The sequence below is a fragment of the Gymnoscopelus braueri genome (genome assembly GCF_963280865.1).
Source record: "Gymnoscopelus braueri genome assembly, chromosome: 10".
NCBI lineage: Eukaryota > Metazoa > Chordata > Actinopteri > Myctophiformes > Myctophidae > Gymnoscopelus > Gymnoscopelus braueri.
In genome coordinates, this window is record NC_137611.1 from 22,197,411 (window position 1) to 22,222,507 (window position 25,097).

The 25,097-nt window shown below is 40.3% G+C and overlaps 2 protein-coding genes across 3 annotated transcripts; both read right to left on the reverse strand.

The window, feature by feature from the left end:
- Positions 1 to 468: 468 nt before the first annotated feature.
- LOC308094294 (nucleotide sugar transporter SLC35D2-like) lies at positions 469 to 9,992 on the reverse strand. 2 transcript variants are annotated; one of them, XM_080440858.1, is made up of 13 exons: positions 9,795 to 9,992; positions 8,966 to 8,999; positions 8,089 to 8,175; positions 7,849 to 7,916; positions 7,309 to 7,380; positions 7,030 to 7,098; positions 6,713 to 6,815; positions 5,445 to 5,537; positions 5,084 to 5,151; positions 4,650 to 4,728; positions 3,741 to 3,823; positions 2,013 to 2,065; positions 469 to 1,613 (listed from the first exon to the last, which is right to left on the reverse strand). In XM_080440858.1, exons 1-13 carry the CDS (start codon positions 9,929 to 9,931, stop codon positions 1,603 to 1,605), a joined length of 957 nt encoding a protein of 318 aa, XP_080296984.1. In that variant the 5' UTR covers positions 9,932 to 9,992; the 3' UTR covers positions 469 to 1,602. The 2 variants fall into 2 exon arrangements, with proteins under 2 accessions (XP_080296984.1, XP_080296985.1); XM_080440859.1 differs by lacking the exons at positions 469 to 1,613; positions 2,013 to 2,065; positions 3,741 to 3,823 and adding an exon at positions 3,834 to 3,925.
- Positions 9,993 to 11,161: 1,169 nt separating this feature from the next.
- On the reverse strand, positions 11,162 to 24,351 carry serbp1b (SERPINE1 mRNA binding protein 1b). The gene is made up of 9 exons (XM_080440853.1): positions 23,973 to 24,351; positions 22,748 to 22,925; positions 20,233 to 20,376; positions 19,232 to 19,300; positions 16,810 to 16,884; positions 15,785 to 15,962; positions 15,496 to 15,558; positions 14,916 to 15,155; positions 11,162 to 13,860 (listed from the first exon to the last, which is right to left on the reverse strand). The coding sequence occupies exons 1-9, from the start codon at positions 24,226 to 24,228 to the stop codon at positions 13,801 to 13,803; spliced, it is 1,263 nt and encodes a 420-aa protein (XP_080296979.1). The 5' UTR covers positions 24,229 to 24,351; the 3' UTR covers positions 11,162 to 13,800.
- Between the last annotated feature and the right edge of the window lie 746 nt (positions 24,352 to 25,097).

Sequence of the window (25,097 nt, forward strand, 5' to 3'; positions counted from 1 at the left end):
CGGGGGAAACAAGTTAACAACACTACACACACTGACTGCAAAACTGAAAAACGTTAATAAAAACAATATGCAAGTAAAATCAATCAATCAATTCTTCAGCGGTGGTCTCTTCATGTTGTGGTTTAGTAATGAATGGCTCAAGCTGCTCTCAGAGCCCCTTTTATGCCAGGTGAGTACAGGTGATGGCCCAGACCCCCATACTCAAGTACTGTACTTGAGTACAATTTTTAGGTATTTGTACTTTACTTGAGTGTTTGAAAAATGGAAATACTCCAGTAAAAGTACCAAAAATGTGTACTCGAGTACAGTAGTAAATGTACTTACCTAGTTACTTTACAGTGCAGTACAGTACAGTACTTGTGTAAATATATGGAATTTGACAGTGCTATAGAAAGGGGTAAAGGAAGCAACATGGCTGAATATATTCATCAGCAGTGTTATGTCTCAACAAAACATTCATACAGTACATATATTTCAAGTAGATTTAATATTTTGCCTTTCAAACATTAACAATCATCTCAGACAAAATTATTCACACAGTGATAGGGATGAATTAAAGTAGAAAATCCACTCAGTACATGTGTTCGTACACAGTACATACAGTACATATGCAATACATTGTTCGTCTATATCAGCGATTCCCACCAATGGGCCATTGCCCCAAAATAATTGGCAAAACACTAACATTGTAATGATAATATAACATTAATATTAAAATAATGTATTTTCTTTAAAACCTTCATTGTGATACCCGCTATTATGAATTAACCCACGTAAGCCCTATTTAACCCATTTAAAGCAACTGTTATTTTAGATTTTACAACATACGTTTTTCAGAAAACTCTTTAGGATTTAGGATTTAGAACAGTGGTTCTCAAAAATAGCAGATATACAAGCTCACAGCACATCACTTCATGCTGTGCTGCGAGCTTGTACATCTGCTATTTTTGAAAATGTTTGAAAATATTATTTTTAATAATTCTAAATTTTTTTTAACACAAATCTTCTCTTCTGGGGGTCCCTGGCACAACATTTTCAAATAGGGGTCCGTGGCCAAATACACATAATTTTGCGGGTCCTTGGCACGAAAAAGTTTGAGAACTACTGATTTAGAAGGCATTTGTAGAATCGGCCTCAGGTCTTAATGGGTTAAAATAGTGAAAATAACCGATCTACAAGTTGTCAATCTATCGCTTGTAGCTTTGCCTATTTTCACCACTCGGGTGGCGCAATGGTAAAGTAGCTGCCCACCACTATGGAGGTTATGGGTTCGAATCCACCGTGGTGCATCCGGCTTTGTTGAACATCTACTACACACACAAACACAATTGGCCCGTGTTCAAATTCTTTGAAAAAAATATAATTAAAAATGTTTTTTGAAATGTTTTAGTTTTTGAAAATCTTTGGAAAAAAATTATAATATATATATATATTTTGTTTTAAGGAAATGTAAAAAAAAGAACTGAAATTCTCGCGACCCATAGCAATGACCCAAAAAAATGTTTCCTGAACTAAAGCATGTCATGTTCCTCTGGTCGGGTGGGTCGTCATTAGTCTCTCCTCCAGGAATACGAATGCTGGTCTTGGCAGGAATCCCAGCACTTAGGCTTTTTCTGTCAAATGAGATGTAAATATTTCAGAGGCTTATAGTCACTAAACACTTTATGCATTCACAACCACTTAATAGTAGTTTAACCACTTAAGCCCTATATACTCTGTTGTATGACCAATAATGAAAATAGACGATGTACAAGCTCATAACACGGCATGATGCATTGTGAGCTTGTAGATCATCTATTTTCACTCATTTTGAAATTGTGGGGAATTATTTAGACATTTTCTGAAGAATGTGTGCCTATGATGAGACGCCCAGAATAGAGATGCCAGGCTGAATGTGGTTAAGATACCATTATCTATATTATTTATTTAAAGAAAGATAAGAACATAATTATAATAATAATAACATGCAGGTATGTAACATTGAATATAATTAGCATTTTTGTCGTTCTTACTGGTCTGTTCCTCTGTGAATGTAAGATATGAGTACACCAAACTGCCGGCAATACTGGTGGAAAAACAGAGAAGATATATTAGCATGAATCCAATCAAATATATCAATTAAAGGTGCAGTAAGTGATTAGGTGCAGTAAGTGATTATTAAATAGCTCTATATTCTGATAGATTTTGATTCTGCTATAGAGTGTTTGTTCAGTGATAGGAGTCTCCCAGTCTCTCCAGCTCTTTAATACACAGAAAATATAAATTTAGGCCAGGATGCCAATTTTATTCAATCAGGAGAGAACTCATACATGATACTGACCAAATACTGACCACGATACTGACCATGATACTGACCAAATACTGACCATGATACTGACCATGATACTGACCATGATACTGACATGATACTGACCATGATACTGACCATGATACTGACATGATACTGACCATGATACTGACCATGATACTGACCATGATACTGACATGATACTGACCATGATACTGACCAAATACTGACCATGATACTGACCATGATACTGACATGATACTGACATGATACTGACCATGATACTGACCATGATACTGACATGATACTAACATGATACTGACCATGATACTGACACGATACTGACATGATACTGACCATGATACTGACATGATACTGACCATGATACTGACATGATACTGACCATGATACTGACATGATACTGACCATGATACTGACATGATACTGACATGATACTGACCATGATACTGACATGATACTGACCATGATACTGACATGATACTGACATGATACTGACCATGATACTGACATGATACTGACATGATACTGACCACGATACTGACATGATACTGACCATGATACTGACCACGATACTGACATGATACTGACATGATACTGACCACTATGGTACAGTACTTATCTGTTATCTATGGTGCTTACTATTGTACATACCTGTCTTCTATGGTGCTTCCTAGGGTGCTTACCTGTCATGATCTATGGTGCTTCTTATAGACCACCGAAGTCTGACGTCATTTACACATCCTTTGTTTGTCTACCTGGTTCGCAGTTTTCCACCCCCGTTCTGAATCCCATAGACGTATTTAATGTCGCGTCAAATAAGAACTGTGTTCCAAAAATAAACAAATGACCCCGGCGGTTTGACTCTTATGGATATGAAGCATCAACTGACGGTGAGAAAACGCTAATGTTACTTCCGCCGAATTAGTTAAATTTTCGCCAGAAACAGCCTGTATCAAATATAAGAGACTGACTATCATAAACGATACAGAACCTCCTCCCTGACAATATCGCCGGGACAGTGTGTTTATTTTTGAACCACAATTCTTATATGAGACGATTCTAAGATGACCCAATGTTATTCTCCATAGAGAAATTACTTCCGCAAACCTGGGGATGAACGAGTGACGTCAGGACTTCGGTGGTCTATTGTGCTTCCCTATCTTCTATGGTGCTTCCCTGTCTTCTTTAGGTGCTTTCCTCTCATCTATGGTGCTTCCCTGTCATCTATGGTGCTTCCCTGTCATCTATGGTGCTTCCTATGGTGCTTCCCTGTCATCTATGGTGCTTCCTATGGTGCTTCCCTGTCATCTATGGTACTTCCTATGGTGCTTCCCTGTCTTCTATGGTGCTTCCCTGTAGTGGTGTGTGATATGACGATAATAAACTGTGAACAATTAAGAAACAATCTAAAATGAAGTGTAAAAAATATAACCTGATGTTTAGTCCGACAAAGTTTGTCCAGGTGAATATGTAGTCGCCACCCAACACCATTCCAAGGTACGTGACCAGAATATTCTTTGTGAGGAAACAGACAGGTCAGTATTGTATCTGTAAGTATAGCAAACAACTGTTCCACACATAGATCTTTATTGATCCCAATGCAGTTGTCATCGCACACTGCAGTAAGGATGAAACAAATGTACAAGTAAGGGTAGAGAACAGGTACCGATTGGAGAAGTACAGTAGTAACACTAGCAAAAATAGGGTAAAATATTGAATAAAAGACAGAATAAAGATGACATCCGACCTGGCCCTCTGCTGGTCAGTTGTGCATAGTTTATAGGCCACCAGTAGGTGGAAATCATAGACCTAAATACCTAGACAACGCATTGGCCACTGGGGCTGTACATCAATGTGCCCGCCCCTATATTAAGCAGGGCAGCTTGCCATAACTCCACAGCTAGAACTATGCACAAGTCGTTTATCCATTTTCGTTGTTTTTATAATAATTACTGTTATTATCTATGTAAGATAAGGTGTTTTGGTAAGAAAACCCAGGTTATGAAACCCAGCTTATTTATTTAACCAAGTGTCATATATCATAAAATAACACCCATGTCTAACATTTGTAGCAAACCTAACCGCTTGGAATTGGTTGAGAATTCAGCAAATTATAATAATTTTAATTGTGGAGAGACCTCCTGCTTCCATAGACATGGGGCATACAGGCATTAGGAGGCAAGGCTTGCTGAGCTAACCACCAATACGGCGATCCCGTTGGACGTATAGCTTTAATGAGCAGCAGCAGTCAATGCGATAGCTACGTATATATATCTAAGGATGTAAATAGAGGTATAGGTATGATGGTACCATGCTGACTGACTAACTTGAACTGACTTACTTTAATACAACCCACAATGGTGGTGGTCAGCGCTGAGTTGTGTTGCGTGCACAGCACGATGGAGTACATTAAAATGAAGCTGTTGAAGAGAAAGACGATGAATAGACTTGAATAATGCCATGGCCTAATATCTATTAATGGATTAGTAACATGTAGAGCAGTGTTTCTCAAACATTTTCATGTCAAGGACCCCCCAAATTAATATGTAGTTGGCCGTGGACCCCATCTCAAAAGATTCTGACACAACTTGTCACGATGCAACTCGTTGTGGGCTTGTACATCAGGTCTTTTCAAACAGCAGATATATATAGGGTTAAAGTGGTTAAACTGATTTTGCTGGGGGACCTTTGAAACCCCCTCAAGGACCCCTGGGGTCCCCGGACCCCATTTTGAGAACCACTGCTGGAGAGACAGCAAGGAGGTGCAGAGCTCACCCCATCACACAAGAAAGCACAAACTGTACGGCAAACAGCATGTCAGACCATCCATCAAACTCCAACGCCTTGAACAAAGAATGAGTGGACATACATGCAGACGCACACACAAACACACATGAACACACACACACACACGCGCACGCACACACACACACACACACACACACACACACACACACACACACACACACACACACACACACACACACACACACACACACACACACACACACACACACACACACACACACACACACACACACACACACACACACACACACAGGGTCACTTCACAGCTCTAGCAAAGCTAAAACTGAAGGATATAGAAGTTATTCAGTTGTGTCATAAAACCTCTTACCACTTGAAAGTCGCCTGTGAAGTATGCATACACCATGGTAGGGAAAATCATCATTAACGCGTTATAATAGAGTAGTCCGTATTTCCCCAGCTCCTGTGTGTCCAGCAGTGAATAGATGGGTTGTAGTATTGTGGTTGAATATAAGAAAGTAGAGTAGAACAGAATAGAACTTCAGTCAAGTGTTTTCTTCTTTGTCTTATGACACTGAAATACCATCTCCCTGATTTATTGTGTGGCAAAAATAGCATATCTATAAGCTCACAATTGCCATTTCATTATTATTATTTTTACACTTTTGCCTAAAAATGAAATGCCAAGTTGAAAGTGGTTAAAGGCAGTGCAACAGATCATTTTAAATGCTGGATATTCAAATAATGTGAACAAAAGTGTAATTATGTTATAATGTGACATTCTCATAAACAATATGTTTTATAAATGTTGGAAAAGGGTGTTTGAACAGCTAAATCTGCCCCGCCCCAACATTCAATAATTGTTGTTTAGATATGGACTGACTGGTACATGTATGTAAATATTAAAAGTTGTCCCTTATCTATTGCCCTGCCTTTAAGAACTTAACCACTTAGAAAATAGACTTGGAAAACTGGATCTGTATTTGGACTGCTTTTTTCAGTCCACACCAAATCTCTTTGGCAAAAATAGCCGATTTACAAGCTCACCATGCGTCGCAACTAGGGGTGTAACGATACGTTTTAACAACGATTCGATACGTATCACGATACTTGGTTGTCGATACGATACATGAACGATACAGGTTAATTTAGAACGATACGATACGTTTCGATTCAGCGATTTAGTCGATACGATACATGAACGATACAGGACAGGTTAATTTAGAACGATACGATTCGATTCAATGATTTAAAATCGATATAGTAACTATTTATTTACCCAAAAATTCTGTGTGAAAAATAAATACCTGGATACTGGATATAAACCCCTCTTTCTCTTTTCTTCTTCTTAAAAGTACTTAGTATTGATATAATTGATTATTTGCATTGCAGAACGATTCGATACGATTATTTGCATTGCAAAACGATTCGATACGATTCAAAGTCAAACGATACGATATTTAGCTGTTTGCATATCGATATAGTAGATCGTTGAAAATTCAAAACGATGCATCGATGCAGTTACTGTATCGTTACGGGCCTAGTCGCAACGCAACCCGTTGTGAGCTTGTAGATCTGATATTTCTGGCTAATGTTCCCCCCAGAATGTGTATGCTGGGGTTCAAGTGGTTAACTCACCTTGGAATCCAGTTTCTGTTTGACGTATGCGCCGTTGGCTGCAGTCAGAACATTGTTCAACATGATGAAGACATAGCCTTGAAGGTCAAAGGCTAAATCGGTACTACAACAGAAAGAATTGCAACAACAGTACGAGACATGGACTGTGTGTAAATTATATCTCTCTGGCTCCTGATTAGCCAGTCAAAGTGGACTGTTGTGTTGGATTATTAACGTTTTATCATAGCATATTACTCGATGATGAAAATGAATGATTCTATACAGTATGTGATGCTATATTTAATGCTACCGTGTCCATGACAAAATGTAAGACTCACCTTGCAGCGATAAAAGCTCCAAAGATCATGGCAAACACTGTTAATTTGATGGAGCCTGAGAATGTCTTTCTGGTGGAGGGGGGGGGGGGGAGATTATGAAAATGACATGAGATAAATTTGATTAATCCCCAGCGGGGAAGGAAATAAAGCGCAGTATGAAATAAAATCAGCAAGAGACAATACAAAACAATACAAACAACACTCAACATTGTTGACAGAGCAGTCAACAATTTGAGGAATAGTTTGAGGAATGTTTAATCATATGAAGCATAAACTTACTTCAGTAATATTCCCTCGAACACCATAGTGAGCAAAATGGAGAACCTCCTTAGAACTGTAAACATGGGCAGACTGTGGACAAAGGAAAGTTATTGAGAATAGTTCACAGCCTATTTCACAGCCTTGTTGGCATACTATTGTAATATGCCAAATGACTTTTTAGTATGTCCGAAAATGTATTCAAGATGGGGTACTTTCCTAACTATGTAGTAGTATGCCCGAAGTGAAACTGTTTAGTAGATAAATAGTATGCTGAAAATAGCATACTGTGTAAAATGTAGTACGTTAGTTAGTATGTGATTTTGGACAAAACCTAAGACCAGAATGGAAACAAGCCCTTAGGACGTGTTATCCTTTTAGCGTCATTGTATAATTGTAACACTGTACTACTTTGCAAACTGTTAATAAAGTATTCAATTAATCAATCAATCAATCAATCTTAACACAACTTATCAGAACAAGTAAGCACCTTATATAAATGTATATGTTTAGTATACTGTAACTAGCATCTATCAAAAAAAGTCAACAAGAAGCTCTCACTTGAGTCGTTGTGTCCCAAACAGCCCTGATATCTGATTCCCAACATACAGCAGAGGTAGAGGGAACATCTGGAAGACGGCACACACCCACATGAAATGATGAAACAAAAAAGATCATTTACAGCACTCTGTCTTTTAATTCAACATTTTCTTTAAAACATTTAGTTCCGTTTGAAAGCAACCCCCCCTCCAGAATCCACCACAATCAGATCAAACATATTTTCTGTTAAAAGACTCTCACCTTGTTGGGTACACTCGAATCCATGTCTGGAAATGTGATAACACCTAACGCCTTTGCAGTCCTTAGAACCACGATAGTAGCCACCATCTGGAACATGATTGAGCCAGGACAAAGGACATAATGTTATGTTCTACAATACATAATAATAATGTTGTATAGTATGTTATTATGTTCTATAATGTATGTTAGCCTAAGTCGTGTTATCGTTGTGGTGCAACTTGTACAATTTCTTTAACTTGCAATTACAACATTTGTATTGCCTGAACAAATCTAGGTGAATATCAAATCTGGAATGCAGGTGTCTGTCTGCCTAATAAGCGCAAATGCGCTCAGCCCCCTAATGAGGGATGACGGTGACAGGAAGAGTGGGCACTAAGGAAGACTGGGCATCTCTATTTTGGTCCAAAATGTAGAATGTATTGCATTGAACATTTCACAATTAAGGTCTAATATTTCTACAATTGCTACAAAGGTTTAAACCTGTACATCCAATCATTTTGGTCATACAAAATAAGTTGAAGGGTAAATTCAAGTCTGATAGTGATGTACCGTGCATGTTCAAATCATGTATACTTTACATTACTTAATACTACATTTTTCAAATATATATATATATATATATATTTTTTTTTTTACAATTTTGGACAAAATACAAGCAAATTTTACATCTAGGTGCCCATTCCTCCTTAGTGCCCACTCTTCTTGCATAGGGAATAGGGATGACACTGTCCTGTGCTGAAACATTCCCTCCCCCCTACCCCACACAACTATCTTCAACAGTTATGTTCTATAATAGGCCTAAATGCATAGCTACTTCATGTTGTGTTCTGTATGTATGGTATAAGACTGGCCGGTAAATTGTGAAATGGAAGCTTACTTGGCCAATTCCAACGCATGTTGAGGAAGGAAATCTGCAATGTTCATAAAATCATAACAGTACATTATAGCATAAGTTGCGCAGTCTAACTCTAAAATATCAACAAAATGCTCATAATTGTCATGTCAGTGTTATATTTGAGGTCCTGTTTGTGTTACAAAGTTTTGCTTAATGCACTCAAACAAACACAATGCAGTCAATCCCCCGTTAATATCCCTTAAAACATGGTGGTGCAAATAATAATAACCTTTATTTACACTTAAAGTACTTTACATGAAACTGAAGACATAAACAAAACATAAAAAACAAGACAATTATAACTGTCAATCTCCCCATCTCTTGTATAATCAATAAACAATCAATATTGATCAGTGGTGGAAAAAGTACATGTGTTACTTAAGTAAAAGTATCAAAGTACAAAAGTATTGGTATCAAAAGTACCACAAGTAGAAAGTACTCATTATGCAGAATGTCCCATTTCACAAGTTTAAAAAAATATAAAATTTGAAAATAGCAGATCCACAAGCTCACAATGCCTCGCATTGCATTTTCAAATGGCCAAAATGTGAAGTGGTTAATGCATGTTTTGTAATAATAATCAAAATCTACACAAGTAACTAGTAACTAAAGTTTTCAAATAATTGTAGTGGAGGAAAAAGTACACTATTAGCCTAGGTGTAGTGGAGTAGAAGTAAAATAATTGGAAATACTCCAGTACTCCAGTACTCCAGTCCAAAAAAATACCTTAAAATTTTACTTCTGTACAGTACTTGAGTAAATGTACTTCGTTACTTTACACCACTGATGCGGTCCAAAGATCATCCAGTACCTGTAGCTGGTCAGGACGCTCTTGTTGACCACAACGATAAGAAAAGAACTCAGCCCATAAAAGCCCGCGGCGAGGAGCTTCAGATGTGCCGTGGAACCATCACCCGTTGCTCTCTTCTTTTCATTTTCGGTCGGCATACTTTTATTATATGCTTTTAAGGTCAGTTGACACTCGTTAGCGTTTCTGATTCTGATCAAGTTCCGCCATCATTTACTTCTGTTATTGACGTTGACGCCCAGGGGGCGGGGCGCAACTCAACTAAGTCAACTTTCGGCAAGAGCTGCACAATGTCGCCGCCTTGTGGCCTACACCGTTAACAACCAACACAAACATCTTCCTAAATACAAGTCAGTTAACCCTTTAACCCCCAAGACCACTGTGGTAAGGGCTTGGGTTGTATGGTCACCTGGTCACAAATATAATTGCTCCAGTGATTAGAAATTGATAATTCAAAATATGCTCCTCATTGATACAACATTGTACGCTGAAACAGCTCTCAAAGTCACTCTTTTAGCACTTACGAACGCAAACAAAGTTGATTCAGACAATATAGATCACCACCAAGCCCGGTACGTTTTTTAATTTTATTTATAAAAGAAGGGATACTTCACTTTCACATAAAATAAACATTAAAAATATATATAAAAAAAATGAAAGAAGTTATGGCAAAATAAAGGCCCCCTCACACATTAGTAGGACACTCTAATGCGTGAGGGGGCCATGAATTTTCCATAACTTTTTTCATTTATTTTTAATATATTTTTTAAATGTTTCCCCGGCCCTAAAGTGAAGTATCCCTTTAACTTCCTTTTGATTTTCCCCATTTTTATTAGGAAGAAAACCCAGACTGGTTAACATTTTCATTTAAAAAATATTGTCTGAATCAACTTTGTTTGCGTTCGTTTTGCTAAAAGAGTGACTTTGAGCTGTTTCAGCATACAATGCAAGTCAACGAGGAGCATATATATTTTGAATTATCAATTTCAAATCACTGGAGCAGTTATTTTTTATTTCTTGTCCACCTTTGGAGTTACATCATGGCAAGGTAAATACACAACCCAAACCTCTACCAAAATTGTCTTGCCCTTTAAAAGGGATATTTCACTTTCAAATAAAAACAAAAAATAAATGAAAAAAGTAATGGAAAGATCACAGCCCCCTCACGCATTAGAATGTCCTTCTAATGTAATGTGTGAGGGGGCCGTGATTTTTCAATTTTTTTATGTTTAATTTATTTGAAAGTGAAATATCCCTTGCAAGTAGGATGTGGTTTGCTCTACACTAGAATTGAAGATTAATTTGGCAAACATCTGCCACATAAAATACATAGATTTTAGTTTAATAAGAGACAATAAAGAGGCCACAAGTCATTTGTTTTACACCTTTAAAATCACAGTAATGATTTCACACAACCCAACAGCTGTGGGCAGAATACATGTAACACCTCTAAAGCAATTCATTAGAACAGGGATGTTTGCAGATAAGTTCTGCAGTCAAGTGGCTCAAACAGTCCTACAAGAAGTCTGCACCCAGCCATCTGCCATGGTGCATTACCAGCGAGTCTTTCCAGAGCACAGAATATAAAGCTTTTGATTCACTTACACCTGTCAGTTTTTACATGACCCCCCACCCACCAACCCACCCAACCCACTATGAGAAATATTACACCCACATCATTTAAAATAAAATGCTCGCTGGAAATGCAGAAGCAGGTGGCTCGAAACCCAGTTTAGCTTACATTACATTCTGTAGCCCTCGAATGCTCCACAATGACATTTATTTCAGACAAATTATGCAGTGGTGCTGCTTTACTGATAAAAACAAAACAAAAAAAAAGCATCATAGCAAATATGATTACAAGAGGGAAAAACAATCTTCAGAGTACTGGTGTTGATAGAAACCATGTGCTTCCAAGCTCTATAAAGACATTACTGATACTCTAAGTGCAAGATATGTCCACAGTCCTACCTATCGTTCTCACCTAGATAGAAACAACCACTTCTCAAAAATACAATATCTACTTCAGGCAAAAGCCATGCTGCATATAACCTGCAGCTTATCATTTGAGATAATGGCCAAGTTCATAGCAGAGGAATACTTAAACTCTAAGTAACTTTCTCATACACACGCACACACACACACACACGCACACAAATATGTCCTTAAAAAAAGAAAAACAACAACATTTGTTTAGTGGTCCTAAAATGACTAGCAGTACAGTCTGTATGACCTAAAAGGACCAGCCTAGAGATACACATCATTGGGCCCTGGAAGCCCTGAAAACACCGGATAACATGTGTATCAGGGGGGAGAAATGGCCTACTAAACCACTGGTCCACAGAGAAAGAGCCAAGCTAGCAACAGAAGATGGGGGAGAGAGGCATCACTTTCACTGCACAACAAGCAGAAAAATACCAAGCTTTAGAAGGAAGCCACTTTGCCCATTTATCCATCCTGATGTGTGCTTAGCAAAAAGGGATGGACAGTCAGGAGAAGAGCAAATACACTTTAGATACATGTTTAAGCACATTTCAAATAGTACGAGTTGCCCTACTGTAGTGTAGTTTCACGTCGGCATGTATTACCTGGGAGGGGAAAGTATGTACCCAGTTAAAAAGGCTCGTCTGCCCTTTCTAGCCGACGCCTGAGAATGTCTATTTCAAAGGACAACTGGCTAAGACCAGCAGCAACACTACTGCTGTCAAACAAACCATTTCTGTTCCTCAAATGACCGAATTATTGACTAATCATCTGAACCGTTTTATTGGCCTAGAAATGATAGTTACACATGCATGTTATTGTTACACCATGCCCAATGGCACAGACATGGATGCATGTGTACAATGGAGATGGAATACCCATTTTCTCACTAAACCTTTCATTGCATTAAAAATATTATGCTCCGCGCATAACTAGTTTGTAGGGCAATTGCCTCCGTTCCTAACCAATGTGGCAGGGCAGATGGGCTACGATCCTGGAAGGCGAGGAGCCGGAGTTCTACTTGAGGAAGAATAAACAGATAAAAAGGTCTGTTCTCATAGAAGGTAATGCAAGCCACAAAGAGGTGAAATAATTGAGTGCAGGTTGTGTGCAGTTGTGGACTTATTATGGAGGAAATTAAGTTCATCCTGTCACTTTCCTCTCCTCTCCTCCCTACAGCCCGCATTACCTCCAGACCTGGCCTGTGTGGTCAGGCAAATGGACATTCCATCCCTATGGTACACACAACTGTGCCAATGGGCGTAGTATACTATCGATATGTAAATATTATCTCTAGGCCAAGAAAACTGTTCAGGTGATGGACACAATTATGCTGTTTGAGGAACAACCAAATGGTTTCTTTGACACCAGTTATGTTGTTCCTAAGCTCCGTCGCTCTTTGATTACAAAAAAATATTTGAGTTTAAATGACCCAAAATAAAATAAAAAGTCTCGTCTTCGATGGCTCATAATACTGAAGTTGAAGCCATGAGAAAAAGTGAGCAGGGAAGTTCCAGGGGGTGATGACAGCACACGTCAACCTAAAGCCTGATGTATACTTCGTCATATGGCGGTGGCACACGCGGATTTCTTTTTTTTTTTTGGTGCTGGACACCATCATACGACGGAGCATAAATTAGGCATAAGCGCAGAAATGCATATATTCAAGCAGCACAACAAAAATAAAATGTATGCATAATCTCTGGAAAAAAAATATAACCCAACACTGTATGAAAACATCCCTGCTATCATGTCTCTAAATACAAAACTTCTACCAATAATTTGCTTCAGTGTAACAAGAGAAGTCCTTTTTCCATCTTTTTTTTTTGTCTTTTTGTTTAAAACGGGTAAAATTTCAGTCCTCTGGCGGTGTGGGTGGGTGGTATGGGATGACAGTCTTTCATTGTTAAAATCTTTTTTTTTCCTCCTCTGTTTTCTTATATACTTGAAGATGTGGAAAGCATGCAAGCCTCGTAGAGGAGGGGCCCGGAAGGGCTGATGGGGTGGGCCTGTGGCATCAGAAACCTCAGGCCAGGGCCGGGAAGGCCTCTGGGTCATCCACATTTGGGACGGACACTCCACTTGGCTGGTGAGAGCACACATGGGGGAGACAGACAGAGAGAGAGAATATTCATTACTTAAGACAGTGACGAGAAAAATTAGACAAATACAGGTAGATCTCCAAAAGCATATGCCCTCTCCGTGTTCCAATCCATGGCACCGACCCACTGGCATTGTAACAATCACTAATCTGATTGTTATTTGTGTATAGTTTCTCCCCATAATCACTGGCAATGGCATTTCAACTCCATAATTACCACAGAAACAGACTGAGTAAGTACACAAGGCATTTAGCAGATGGACTATCTGGAGCGACGTACAAAATTATATACAGGACCAGGGATGGCAATTTTAAATTTTCCTCATGACCTATAACTGACCCTCATTAACGATTAATTAACCTTTAACCGAAAAGATTAAACCCCTTTAGAATGGACTAATTTCTGTGACTCACTCAGTGTCCCAAATTAACACCCAGCCAAGACTGCATTTGTGGCCACTAAGCGGCTACAGAAAACCAGTATGGCCACATGAGGGTAAATGAAACGAAAGGCTTTTTCAGCTCAACATTCAAAGATAAAAAAGTTAAATGGGCTAAAACCGGTATATTATTTTGATTACTTGATTGGTTTAACCCAAATTTAACGCAAATCTTCGAATATATATATTTTTAAAGCCAACATTTCAAAAATATTTTGTTCCAGGGACCTCCCAGAAGCAAAGATTTTAGTTACAAATGTTCGCTTTAAAAATATATATATATTCAAAGATTTGCACACATTTTTAAGATTTAAAACAAAATGGCAGATCTACAAGCTCATAGAGCGGCACTATTTTTGAACAGCCATAGAAATCTAAAAATGACACGTGCTGCGTTCCCGTTCTTAATGGGTTAATACTGTATTTTTAAAGCTGATACCGATATGATGACCGATCAATCATGCATCGCTACAGACCACAACCTCTCACATCGTCACTGCCCAACACATGAACTCAAGCAGGTGGGTTTTCTTTCAGCAAACCTCTTTTGTGATTATCGAAACTATGTTCGTAGATGGAATTCGTGGCTTCAGTCACTACCTTTTCGGAGCGTCGTCCTCCCTCTCCTCCTCTTTCTCCTCCTCCCCCTCCTCTTTCTCCTCCTCCGCCTCCCCCGCGCGGCGGCCTGTCGCCTCCCCTGCCGCGGCCTCCTCTGCCCCCGCGGGCTCCTCCGCGACCACGCCCGGGGCGGCCAAGGTCTCCGAAGTTGATCTCCAGCTGGGATGTGATGTCGTTGGCCGGCTTGCGGAAGTGGTGCTCTGCGGCTTCATCTGCAGTACCCTACAGAGACATTTTCGCATTTAATGACATGCAAGCGTAACTATTTTGTGCATGTCATTATAAAAATTATGGACATTGGGTTTTATAAACATTTAACAAATGAGAAGTATCAAAACATAATTTGTGACTAAATAATAACTACATTGGATCGATTGGAACACAGGTCCCTTTTTTATTTCCTGAGAAGTAATAGTTTATAAACATACAAGGTTCCTGTACAGCAGATACGATATGTCAACTATTTTAGGTTTAACCAAATGTTCTAAAAAGCTTTCAATACAGATCACAAAAACTGGCTTTTTTGTGTGGTTAGAAGATAATCCTGAGAAAGTACACACACCTTGTGGTAGAGAGAGTGCGATTCTTCTGTCTCTGACGAGTCAATCAAAGCACCAACAGGCCTCTGAAATTTACAAAAGGACAAGACTGAAATGAGGTACTCTTCCTCCCTTTCATCACACACACACACACACACACACGCACACACGCACGCACACGCTCTCTTCTAGTCAGCTTGCATCCTAGGAGGAGCCATGCAGTGAAAAAGTACTCTACACTTTCAACCTAGCTTTTTCACAGTCTCGCAAAACACATCCAGTGTTATAATTACAAATGTAAATTTTCCTTACGTCTTCGCTCTTGGACTTGTGCAGCACGTAGCCCTTCTTCCACTGGCTGTCAGCTCCTTCGTTAGGCTTGCGAATGTTGAACTCCACCTTGGCGCGCTCCTTGCCCTGCACAGCCTTCCACTCATCCAGAGTCATCTCTTTGGGGCCTTCCTCCTTAACTTCTTCGACCTCATTCTCCCTGGAGAAAGGACAACGTCAGACTCGTGACTGATGGTCAAATGCTCAGCTTCGTGTTCAGAGGACTATTGGCTGATCTTGTGAAGATAATGCCGGAGAGGAGCCTTTGTCTGCGACTAGGTCAGGGGGTGTCCTGGTATTTGGTTGCCTGGATATACACTTGTTTGTGAATCACAGGGTACAAAATGTCTCAAGGCTAAAAGAAGTATAATGGAGCAATGCAAGCAATCGCCTGCAAAGCTTGAAACAGAACAGCCAGCAAAGCTAGTTTGGTGAACTTTTGAAGACAGAACAGAGAATATATTGACCATTTAAGCCCTCGTTACCATGCGACTCATCGTGGGTTTGGATATGTCATTTTGAAAAAATAAATAAATACAAATTGTCTAAAACAGGCACGCCAAGGTTAAAGTGGTTAAACACACTGGCTAAATACAGTATTTCACACCACTTAATTCAAGCATGCACAAGCAGAAATTGAGGCCATATTAATTATTCCTAATCGCATTTCTCATCATGCACTATTTGTGCATGTTGAGATATCTTTCACATATTTCTGTGCAATAGTTTGTTTATTGTTCTAGTGATAGGAAATGCTTTCCAGTCACATGCAGGCAATACACGTACATATACACCCAAGAATACATTCCAAAAACATAACATGAAAATAATAAGGAATTGGACAGGCATCCAAAACATATGCAGTGGTTCTACAGTTGTCCAGTATGTATACGACACGGGGGATAAAACGCTTGCTGAAGTCCGTCCTAAGAAACGGAATTACCATACGTTTCAGTTTTACTGATTATCCCAAAACACTAATTAGGGGTAACATAGGGGTTACTTACTTGTTCTCAGAGTCAGCAGGTGGGCGTTCCTCTCCTTCTGGAGTGGCCTCAGGAGCAGCAGTCTGTTCAGCCTCACTGTCAACACAAGAACCCAGCAGCACTCAGTAAGACAGCATCTTTTTCAATTAACCCATTAAGACCTGGAACGCATCTGTGCCATTTTAGATTTGAGCTAAAAAAAAAAAGGCGTAAAATTATAAACGTAAAAGTGTAAAATTATTTTACACTTTGGCTATTCAAAAAGCTTGTAGATCTGCTATTTTTTGAAAAAAAAGATAATTAAAAGGTTTGCCAATGACATGACACCAGGTTGAAAGTGGTTAAGATCTCTACTGTGTGTATTATGACATTTCGCTCACTGGTGATCTCAAAGTACTAGCTGCAAGACTTGCATATTATTAGCCCTGCAGGAGGTGAGATTGTGTCTCTAGAACTTAAAACTGAATTGTCATCCTGAAACGTTTGTAAGTGAAAAGAACCACCTCTCTCTCATGCTGGTGATGTCAGTTTCTTTGGAGTCAGCAGCAACCCACGTTTTATATTTGGGGTGTTTGAGAAAAACAAACAAGCCATTTTGACACTTCAACCAAGTCTACTAGTTAGTATAGAGGCAGACTCGGAACAATTTCATCATTGCATAACTTCACTAAATGCAACACTGTGCAACCCTCTTCATGAATTACAAATGTTGCCCAGATCATCACAATGCACACTAGACTGCACAAGGCGAGTTTTCAGGTTTTGATAACGGCACACATTTTTTGTTTCAATTATGTTTTTGTTTGTGCAACGTCAACTTTTTTATGTTATTACTATGAGCAAAACTTTCTGATTTTCAAGACTTTCCAAATGTCCATATTTTTCCAGGTCTGGGAAAGTAATTCATAATTCCATATTTTAGGCTTGCAAAAGCACCCTGTAAACAAACAGCTTAAACACATGAAGTCTGGGGCAAACATTTCGGCGAAAATAGAGAATCTACAATCTCACAATGTTTTGCGATCATCATGCTTTATGATCTTGTAGATAAGATCAGCTATTTCCTACGAAAGAAGAGAGTGAATACAGAAGGGGACCAGTATACTGGGTTTAAGTGGTTCATTTGAGCAGAAACATGTGCCACTTCTGACTCATTATTACAACATATAAGAATCGTAGACTTAAAGCTACACTCCTGTCCTACCTGGGATTCAAACCCGGGTCCCCTGTACAACTGCTGAAATCTTTACAACTGAGCTAATAAAACTTTTCTGCTTGCTATGGGGAGTTTTGGAATTTTATACATTTTACCTACCAGACAATAGAATAGCAGGGAGACAAAATACAACCACCACAATTGTGTTAAGTAAATATTAATAGTCTACCATACAGATTGGGCAAAATAAAAATGTATTCACAAAAAAGTTATGTAGTGTAGCTTTAATTTGCCAGTTAGCCAATTTTAACGGACGCCAAGTTTTGAAAACATTCCGACCATCACGCAGCACATCATGTCTAGTAAAGCGATACAGCGCTCTCCCTAGCCTCGCGTGGCCAGACAATATCACACGACACACTGCGTGGATATTAGTCTGGTCCCTATCAACGATAGATTTTTTTTCCAAGGGGCGGTTACAAAAAGATCCAAACGGACTCTATTGGTTAGACCTAAACCAATCAGAGCAGTGCTTCCTTGTTCACAAACTAATCAGAGCAGTGCTTCCTTGTACGTCATTGCTCCAAATAAGGTGATAAGCCCGCCCACATTTGGATACTGGGCCCTGGTTGGCTCCACACCACTGCGGAGGGAGAGAAATGGAATCTCTATGGAGGGGGGCCAGACCTAATCTGCCGAGGGCTAAAGTGCGATGCGATTTTGCAAAGGCAGATTCGGCTGGAACCAGGCTACGCTCTCCCCCCACCTTATTAACGCTGTGACCATGGTTATTCTATTTTTACAGTAAGATCTATCCAAACAATTTTTTCCCCTTCTATTTGGCATTAGGCCAGCATCGTGATCATTTGCCTGCCACTGGTGAAACATGTCTCTAACGCCATGGTCAATGTCACTGTTGATTTGACTGAACAGCCCATCCCCCAGCTATGAATGGTTGAATGATTCAATACATTGTGACACACTGCAATCCTATTAACATTGGAATATATTGTGACCTTAAGTTGAAAATTGGAAAAGGAAAAGAATTACAACATGCTCATGCATCTGGGTTATGGAATCTATGCAGCCAACGCAACCGTCTCTTTGGGTTATGGGATCTAAACAATGTAAACAATAGTGGCTAGCGCTGCAAATGTATGTGGGCAGCAAAAGTGCGGTTTGAAAGACCAGCTGGGGGGGGGGGGGGGGGCAGCCACTTAACAACATCTGGGCATATTGTCATCAAATATGTAGATAAAGTGTGTGACTTGCTGTTTGAGGACTCACCCTGCTTCATCCTTCGCGTTGCCATAGTTGTGAGAGCCACTTCCTACCCGCTTCTCGTCATTTTTCTGACTGAGGGGACAAATGGAGAGACTCATTAAGAGGCAAGAGGAAAATTAATCCTATACTATGCACACCGATTTCCAAACGAAGCCCCTCGGATGTAAGCCATATCCCACAATATAGCACAATTTAGAGTTTGTTTCAGAAGTCTAAGCTTCTCACAAAATGACAAAATTAAAGAAATATAAGACTGGGTGAGGTCATTCGGGGGAGGTCATTCGGGGGTCAACTTATAGAGCTGAGCCACAGACTATTAATAACCGTCTTTGGAAAACATGACTGATGACTTTAACAATTCTATTTGACTGTAGGTCTACTTTCTGGTTCAGAACTATGAGCCATAGTGTGAAATACCAAGTTAATTTTGGTATTAAAAACAACCAACAAGGGACACCCCGATGGCCTAGTGGTTAAGGTGCAAACAATATTATAGGCTCCAATGGGTTCGATTCCTGAGCCCGAAGACCTTTGCTGCGTGTCAGTGTCACTCCCTCTCTCCCCGTTTCCTGTCTATCTCAACTGTACTATCCAAATAAGGCAGAAAAGCCCCAAAAATAAACACAAAAAAAACCCACCAACAAACATCACATTAATTTTCTAGTTTTCAAATGTTATAGAATAAAATTTCCCCTGACAAGACTTTAAACATAGTGAATTGAACATTCAAGAAATCCCTGCCAGACCATGCTGGAGCAGACAATGATGTATGTTATGATGAAATCACAAATAAATCTCAGTAAGCCTATATACTGTATACTACTTCGTCGTACGACGAACAGCGAACATAGCCATTCTACAAGCTCACAAAGCCCTGCTATAATGACATGCCCATCAGTTTGAAAGTGGTTAAAATGCTAGCTTTGGGAAGTAGGTTGTCACAAGTCAAACATCTAGCAGATTTTCCCATGTATGAATAGTAATTTAGTTCAGGGAAGACTCACGTTTTGTCATTGCCACTGTGTCTGTCAAAGTCTCGTTTGCCGCGGGAGTCGAAGCCGCCTTCTCCTCGGCCCATGCCACGCCCCCTTCCACCACGCCCACCCCTGCCTCCACCACGCCCTCTTGGGGGCCTGTCTCCAGAAGGCCTAAAAAGGAAACAAAACACACGTTTAGTAGAAAGCATGCAAATATGACTTGATCAGGGAAGTGATGTGAGGTACAGTTACAGTCAATGTTCCCTCTAATTAATTTTTCATCGGTCTGAGCCAACACTCAAACCCTCTGAGCGGTACTTCAGCAACTACTGAGCAACATCGTCGTACATCTGATGTAAACTGGCCTGGGTACACTTTGACACCCCTGTCCAATCGTTAGATAATGACAAGTTAAATGGCTTAATAATCTAATTACAGAAGTAATTTCAGTTTGATTACTTTTAATAAATTGTACTATAGGTCAATTTAATAGATTGTACAATAGATCAGTTGCAAGGAAAAAGAAAACACATTGTTTTCGCATGTCGAAATGTAGAGTAATAAACGTTTGCTGTGTTCACACACACAGTCTAAATTGTTTATGACTTACATTAAAAGCAAAGGTAATACATTCTGAGACTCCAAAACAACAATGCATTGACAGACTGACATACATTGACACATATGTCTAAAGAAGGTTAGGCCTGGCAGGGAAGTGACAAGCATTATGATGAATAAAAGACCAGCAGAATATGTAGAAGCATACTGTGTACTGTATGTGCCAATGTACAATGTGTATGCAATGCATGTATATGATGTGTGCATCTGGTTCCATTTGTACATTCTCAGAGTTAAATTAACACTGAGGATTTTACCATGTAGATTGGGGTCTCAGAGATAGACATCATTAAGTAGCCAACTAATATTAAATTGGTGGGGTCCTTGAAATTAAAACGTTGAGAATCCCTGTTAAAACTGTAGAATATATAGTTAACATAAAAAAAAAACACAATTACATAGTGTAAACATTAACAGTGCAAACATCGCTTTGTTCAGAATATATTTTGCAATACAATATAATGTATAACATCTAAATATGAACATTGAACTTCAACACTAGAGGTTATAGGGAGTGAGACGATGGAGAATAGTTACACGCTCTGGCTACAGTCAACTAAAAGATAAAGTTAATGTCCAGCTTCATAAAGCAGTTATTTTTTCATTCATGCCTGGAGACCAGTAATTTATATCAATCTTACAGTTGTGCTCAGGCCAGGGTAATCGTGTCTTTTGTTCTAAAAGTAAGAAAACTATGCTCTATCCTCTGTCTTTTTCAGTCACTTTCCATATGCAACGCAAACGCCGAAGCCAGTGTTTATTTTGGTACAGCCTCGCTGGTGCACGTTGGACAAAACGTTAAAGTAGAACCCCACTTTCAAACTGCCGGTGCAGTCGGCGCTGATATGGTAACTTTTCAGGTGATGGAAAACATTTGTGATTCTCATTTTGCAGCGACCGATGGTCGGATACACTGTAGCAGCATGACCTCTGTTTTCTCTCTGTGTGTGTGTGTGTGTGTCTGTCTGTGTGTGTGCGTGTGTGTGTGAGAATGCAAAGTGGGGGTAGGTCCCGGCGGTTCAGGCAGACAGAGCAACAAAAGAATCAAACCACAAACTACAATACACAAATCTATCTGCGCTAGATAGATTTGTTCTGCGTGGCACATCCCGGGCATGTGGAACTACAGGGAACGTTGGTTACAGTACATATACACACACCCACACAATCCTGTAGTAGCACTAATGGCAGTTTTCCATTATGGCACTGGCTCAACTTGACCTGGTACTTTTTTGCTATCACCTCTGTCAAGGTTTCCAAGATAACTGAGGTGATACCAAAAGTTTTTTTTGAAAACACTGCAAACTACGGATTGGTCAGAGAGAATCATCACTAACATAATTGCATCCGACGGACCCCCCTATACTGCATGGAAGCTCACGGATACTGTTAACTACATTTTTAATTAGCCTTTGTAAATGTGAAATGAATCAATCAATATTAGGCAACTGCATGACCCATTTTCTCACCTAAAGTTTTATAAGAAAGTGTTTTTGTTGGACTGTACAGGTGAAATAAGAGATAGTTTCCGAAAGTTACCGTTCTTCGGTATGTAGTTTTATGCAGAGGATTGAACATTGCTTTGACAACTAGATACACTGAAGGGGTGGGTAGTGAAGCCAGTACCATGCAGTGGAAAAGTGCAATTATGCATCTTTCCTTGCGGTCTCTATATTGGCGGTATTTACACTCTTAATGCCAAGGAGAGCTATTGAGTTTCCAGCAGCTGCAGGTTGCGGGTGGCAAATATTTAATACTGAGGCAAATAGGCAAAGATCATGGGGGTAGGAATCAATACCCCAAAAAACGACATTAAGCTCTGCCTGCACCCCTGCATTGATCCTAGGATCACAACAGACCGCCTGAGGCGTTCAATTTCAGCACACTAAAAATCCCCATCTCATCATTCATCACAGCAACTCACTTGTCTGCAGAGAATTCTCCTCCCTCGGGCTTGTCCTCGGTGGGCTTGTCGAAGCGCCGCTCGCGAGGGGGTCTCCGATCGGGCCTCCTGTCTCCAGTTCGCCCCTCGCCCTGTCCTCCCTGGTACTGGGAGCCAGGCTGGCCCTGCTGGTCTGGTCTACGGCCGACCCGCCGGATACCTACCGCCAAAAAAAGGTCATCATGAATGAACCATTTTACAGTATTCATAGTCGGAGGAACAACAGGAAATGTCAGTCTGGGGTATTAACCACTTAAGCCCTATATACTTCCGTAGAATGAGAATAGCGGAAATAGACAAGCTTACTACACTCCACGTTCTGATCTTGTCTATCAGCTATTTTGGGCAATTTCCCTCTTATAATGCCATGCCTCAAATGGGGCGACAAGTTAAAAGTGGTTTGTAATACGTGAATTTTGCCAAACCTCATGGCATGCGATGCACTTTCTGTAGAAATTCATGCATAAATGTGCCATGCCACTCTAGCAAACGGAAATCCAGTGGACTCGGCATCGAGGGCTACATTTCCTTTCAGCAGTTCCAGCCCTGGTGCAACAATAGCATAAACAATACAAAGCATGCACTACAGAGCTACTTTGGAGCACTAGCAGTGGGCCCCTCTCATCATTCAGCTCTGTTTGTTGACGCTGAGAACTCTGTGCAACATGCAAGTATTTCATCCACAGCCAACAGCAACGAGCCAAACGTGAAGCCAGGTTTAGTTGTGTCCAGCCAGCAACACACCAGGGATGATGCTTTACAAGAAGCCACCTCAGGTGGCTTCTTGTAAAGCATCATCCCTGATGTTGTGGCCCACCTGCGTGGCCAGTGTATGGATGGAGCATCATAACCAATAACATCACACAGCACAGGCAGACAAGGCTGTAAACCAACCTAGCTGATGGAAACTTCTTCTGCGACACAGCCTCCCCCCGCTTTGCAGAAGGCTTCAGACTGTGCGCTGAAGAAGTGTCCATTTACTGGACTGGATATCACATCCCTCATGCATAATTCATGCCAGTTGGTTTAGTTTGTCCTCTAATTTATAACAACAGGACGGGTTCCATGTTGACCTCACGCAGACACCAAACAGGGGGCTATGGCAGCTACCTAGCTCAGAGATGATGCACATGACAGCTCGCAACAAACCAAAATAAACAGGCGTAATAGTAGGATGACGACGAGGGGGCTAGAGGCGCAAGGTTACCTTCTTTCTTCAGGGGCACCGGAGGCTGAGACTCTTCCTTCTTGTCCGCCGGCTGGCTCTTCCTGTCCTTCTGGGACTCTTTCTTCGGCTGCTTGGCGGCTTGTGCAGCGGTCTTGGCGGAGCCAGAGGCGGCCGCCTCCTTCTTCTTGTTCTCGGCCGCCTTTAGGATCTCGAACGGGTCCGATTCGTCGTCCAAAAGCTGGTCGAACCGGTTGGTCACGACGCAGCCGAAGCCTTCTTGCAGGTGTCCCGGCATGATGGCGCCCCTTCAGCGGGATTCACCTCCGATTCTGCGAGGCTTGATGATGCGAACTGTTCGCTTGACGGTAGCCACAAGATGGCTGGGAGAGCTGCCCCTTCTCTTCCGGCGAGAGCAATATCCGGGACATTGTGTGTGTGTGTGTGTGTGTGTGTGTGTGTGTGTATTGCAGCTACAAGAGGAGGGGGGACGAGACATTATGCAGCCATAATAAACAAATGCCATCAACAATGTTTTTTATTTACAATTAGGCTATAACTAAGAACAGGACTTTTAAAACTTTGTCATGAACGCCATGAATGAACCCTGATATGAGGTTTTGGTTCTAATTAAATGGTCTACATTTCATAATTGTACATAATAAATAGATTCCTCTGTTCATGAAAACAGTCAATGTCATAAATTAAAGTGAAAGTAAATGCAGCTAAATTGAACTGCTTACATTCTCCTAACATTAGTCCAGTGAGTTGAGTTGCTTCACATTAGTTAAAACGCCAAGTTGAAAGTTTTGATATCTTCTACAAACAAATAATTACAAATTGACAGCAATATTTGTAATTTACGTCAAGTTACTGCTCAGAAGAAGCACTAGATAAATAGAATTCATTATTTAAAAAAAATATGAGTGCAATGAGTGCATATGTTCTGTGTGCATGCAGTTTGTCCACTAAGCTGATCCTACAGACTTGCATATCAGAAGCTTAAGTGGGATTTGTCAGTTTATAAAAAGCAACAAATGGAAGCGTGTGGGCAGGGCTGGCAGGGGCACACTGAGAAACAGCTGGTGGAAACAGATCTGACAAGTGTGTCCACTAGATTCAACACACAGCACAGCATAAAGCAGGCTATACAGTTGCCGCCACTGC

Excerpts from the sequence above, each read along its gene's own strand:
- serbp1b (XM_080440853.1), bottom strand. The coding sequence starts at position 24,228 with ATGCCGGGACACCTGCAAGAAGGCTTCGGCTGCGTCGTGACCAACCGG. Across the intron at positions 16,885-19,231 it reads AACGCGAAGGATGAAGCAGG|TGAGGCTGAACAGACTGCTG; the intron begins GTGAGTCCTCAA and ends TTGTGTTGACAG. Across the intron at positions 15,963-16,809 it reads CCTGCTGACTCTGAGAACAA|GGAGAATGAGGTCGAAGAAG; the intron begins GTAAGTAACCCC and ends TCCTTTCTCCAG.
- LOC308094294 (XM_080440858.1), bottom strand. The coding sequence starts at position 9,931 with ATGCCGACCGAAAATGAAAAGAAGAGAGCAACGGGTGATGGTTCCACG. Across the intron at positions 9,000-9,794 it reads AGCGTCCTGACCAGCTACAG|ATTTCCTTCCTCAACATGCG; the intron begins GTACTGGATGAT and ends TGAACATTGCAG. Across the intron at positions 4,729-5,083 it reads GTGCTTTCTTGTGTGATGGG|CTTCATTTTAATGTACTCCA; the intron begins GTGAGCTCTGCA and ends TCTCTTCAACAG.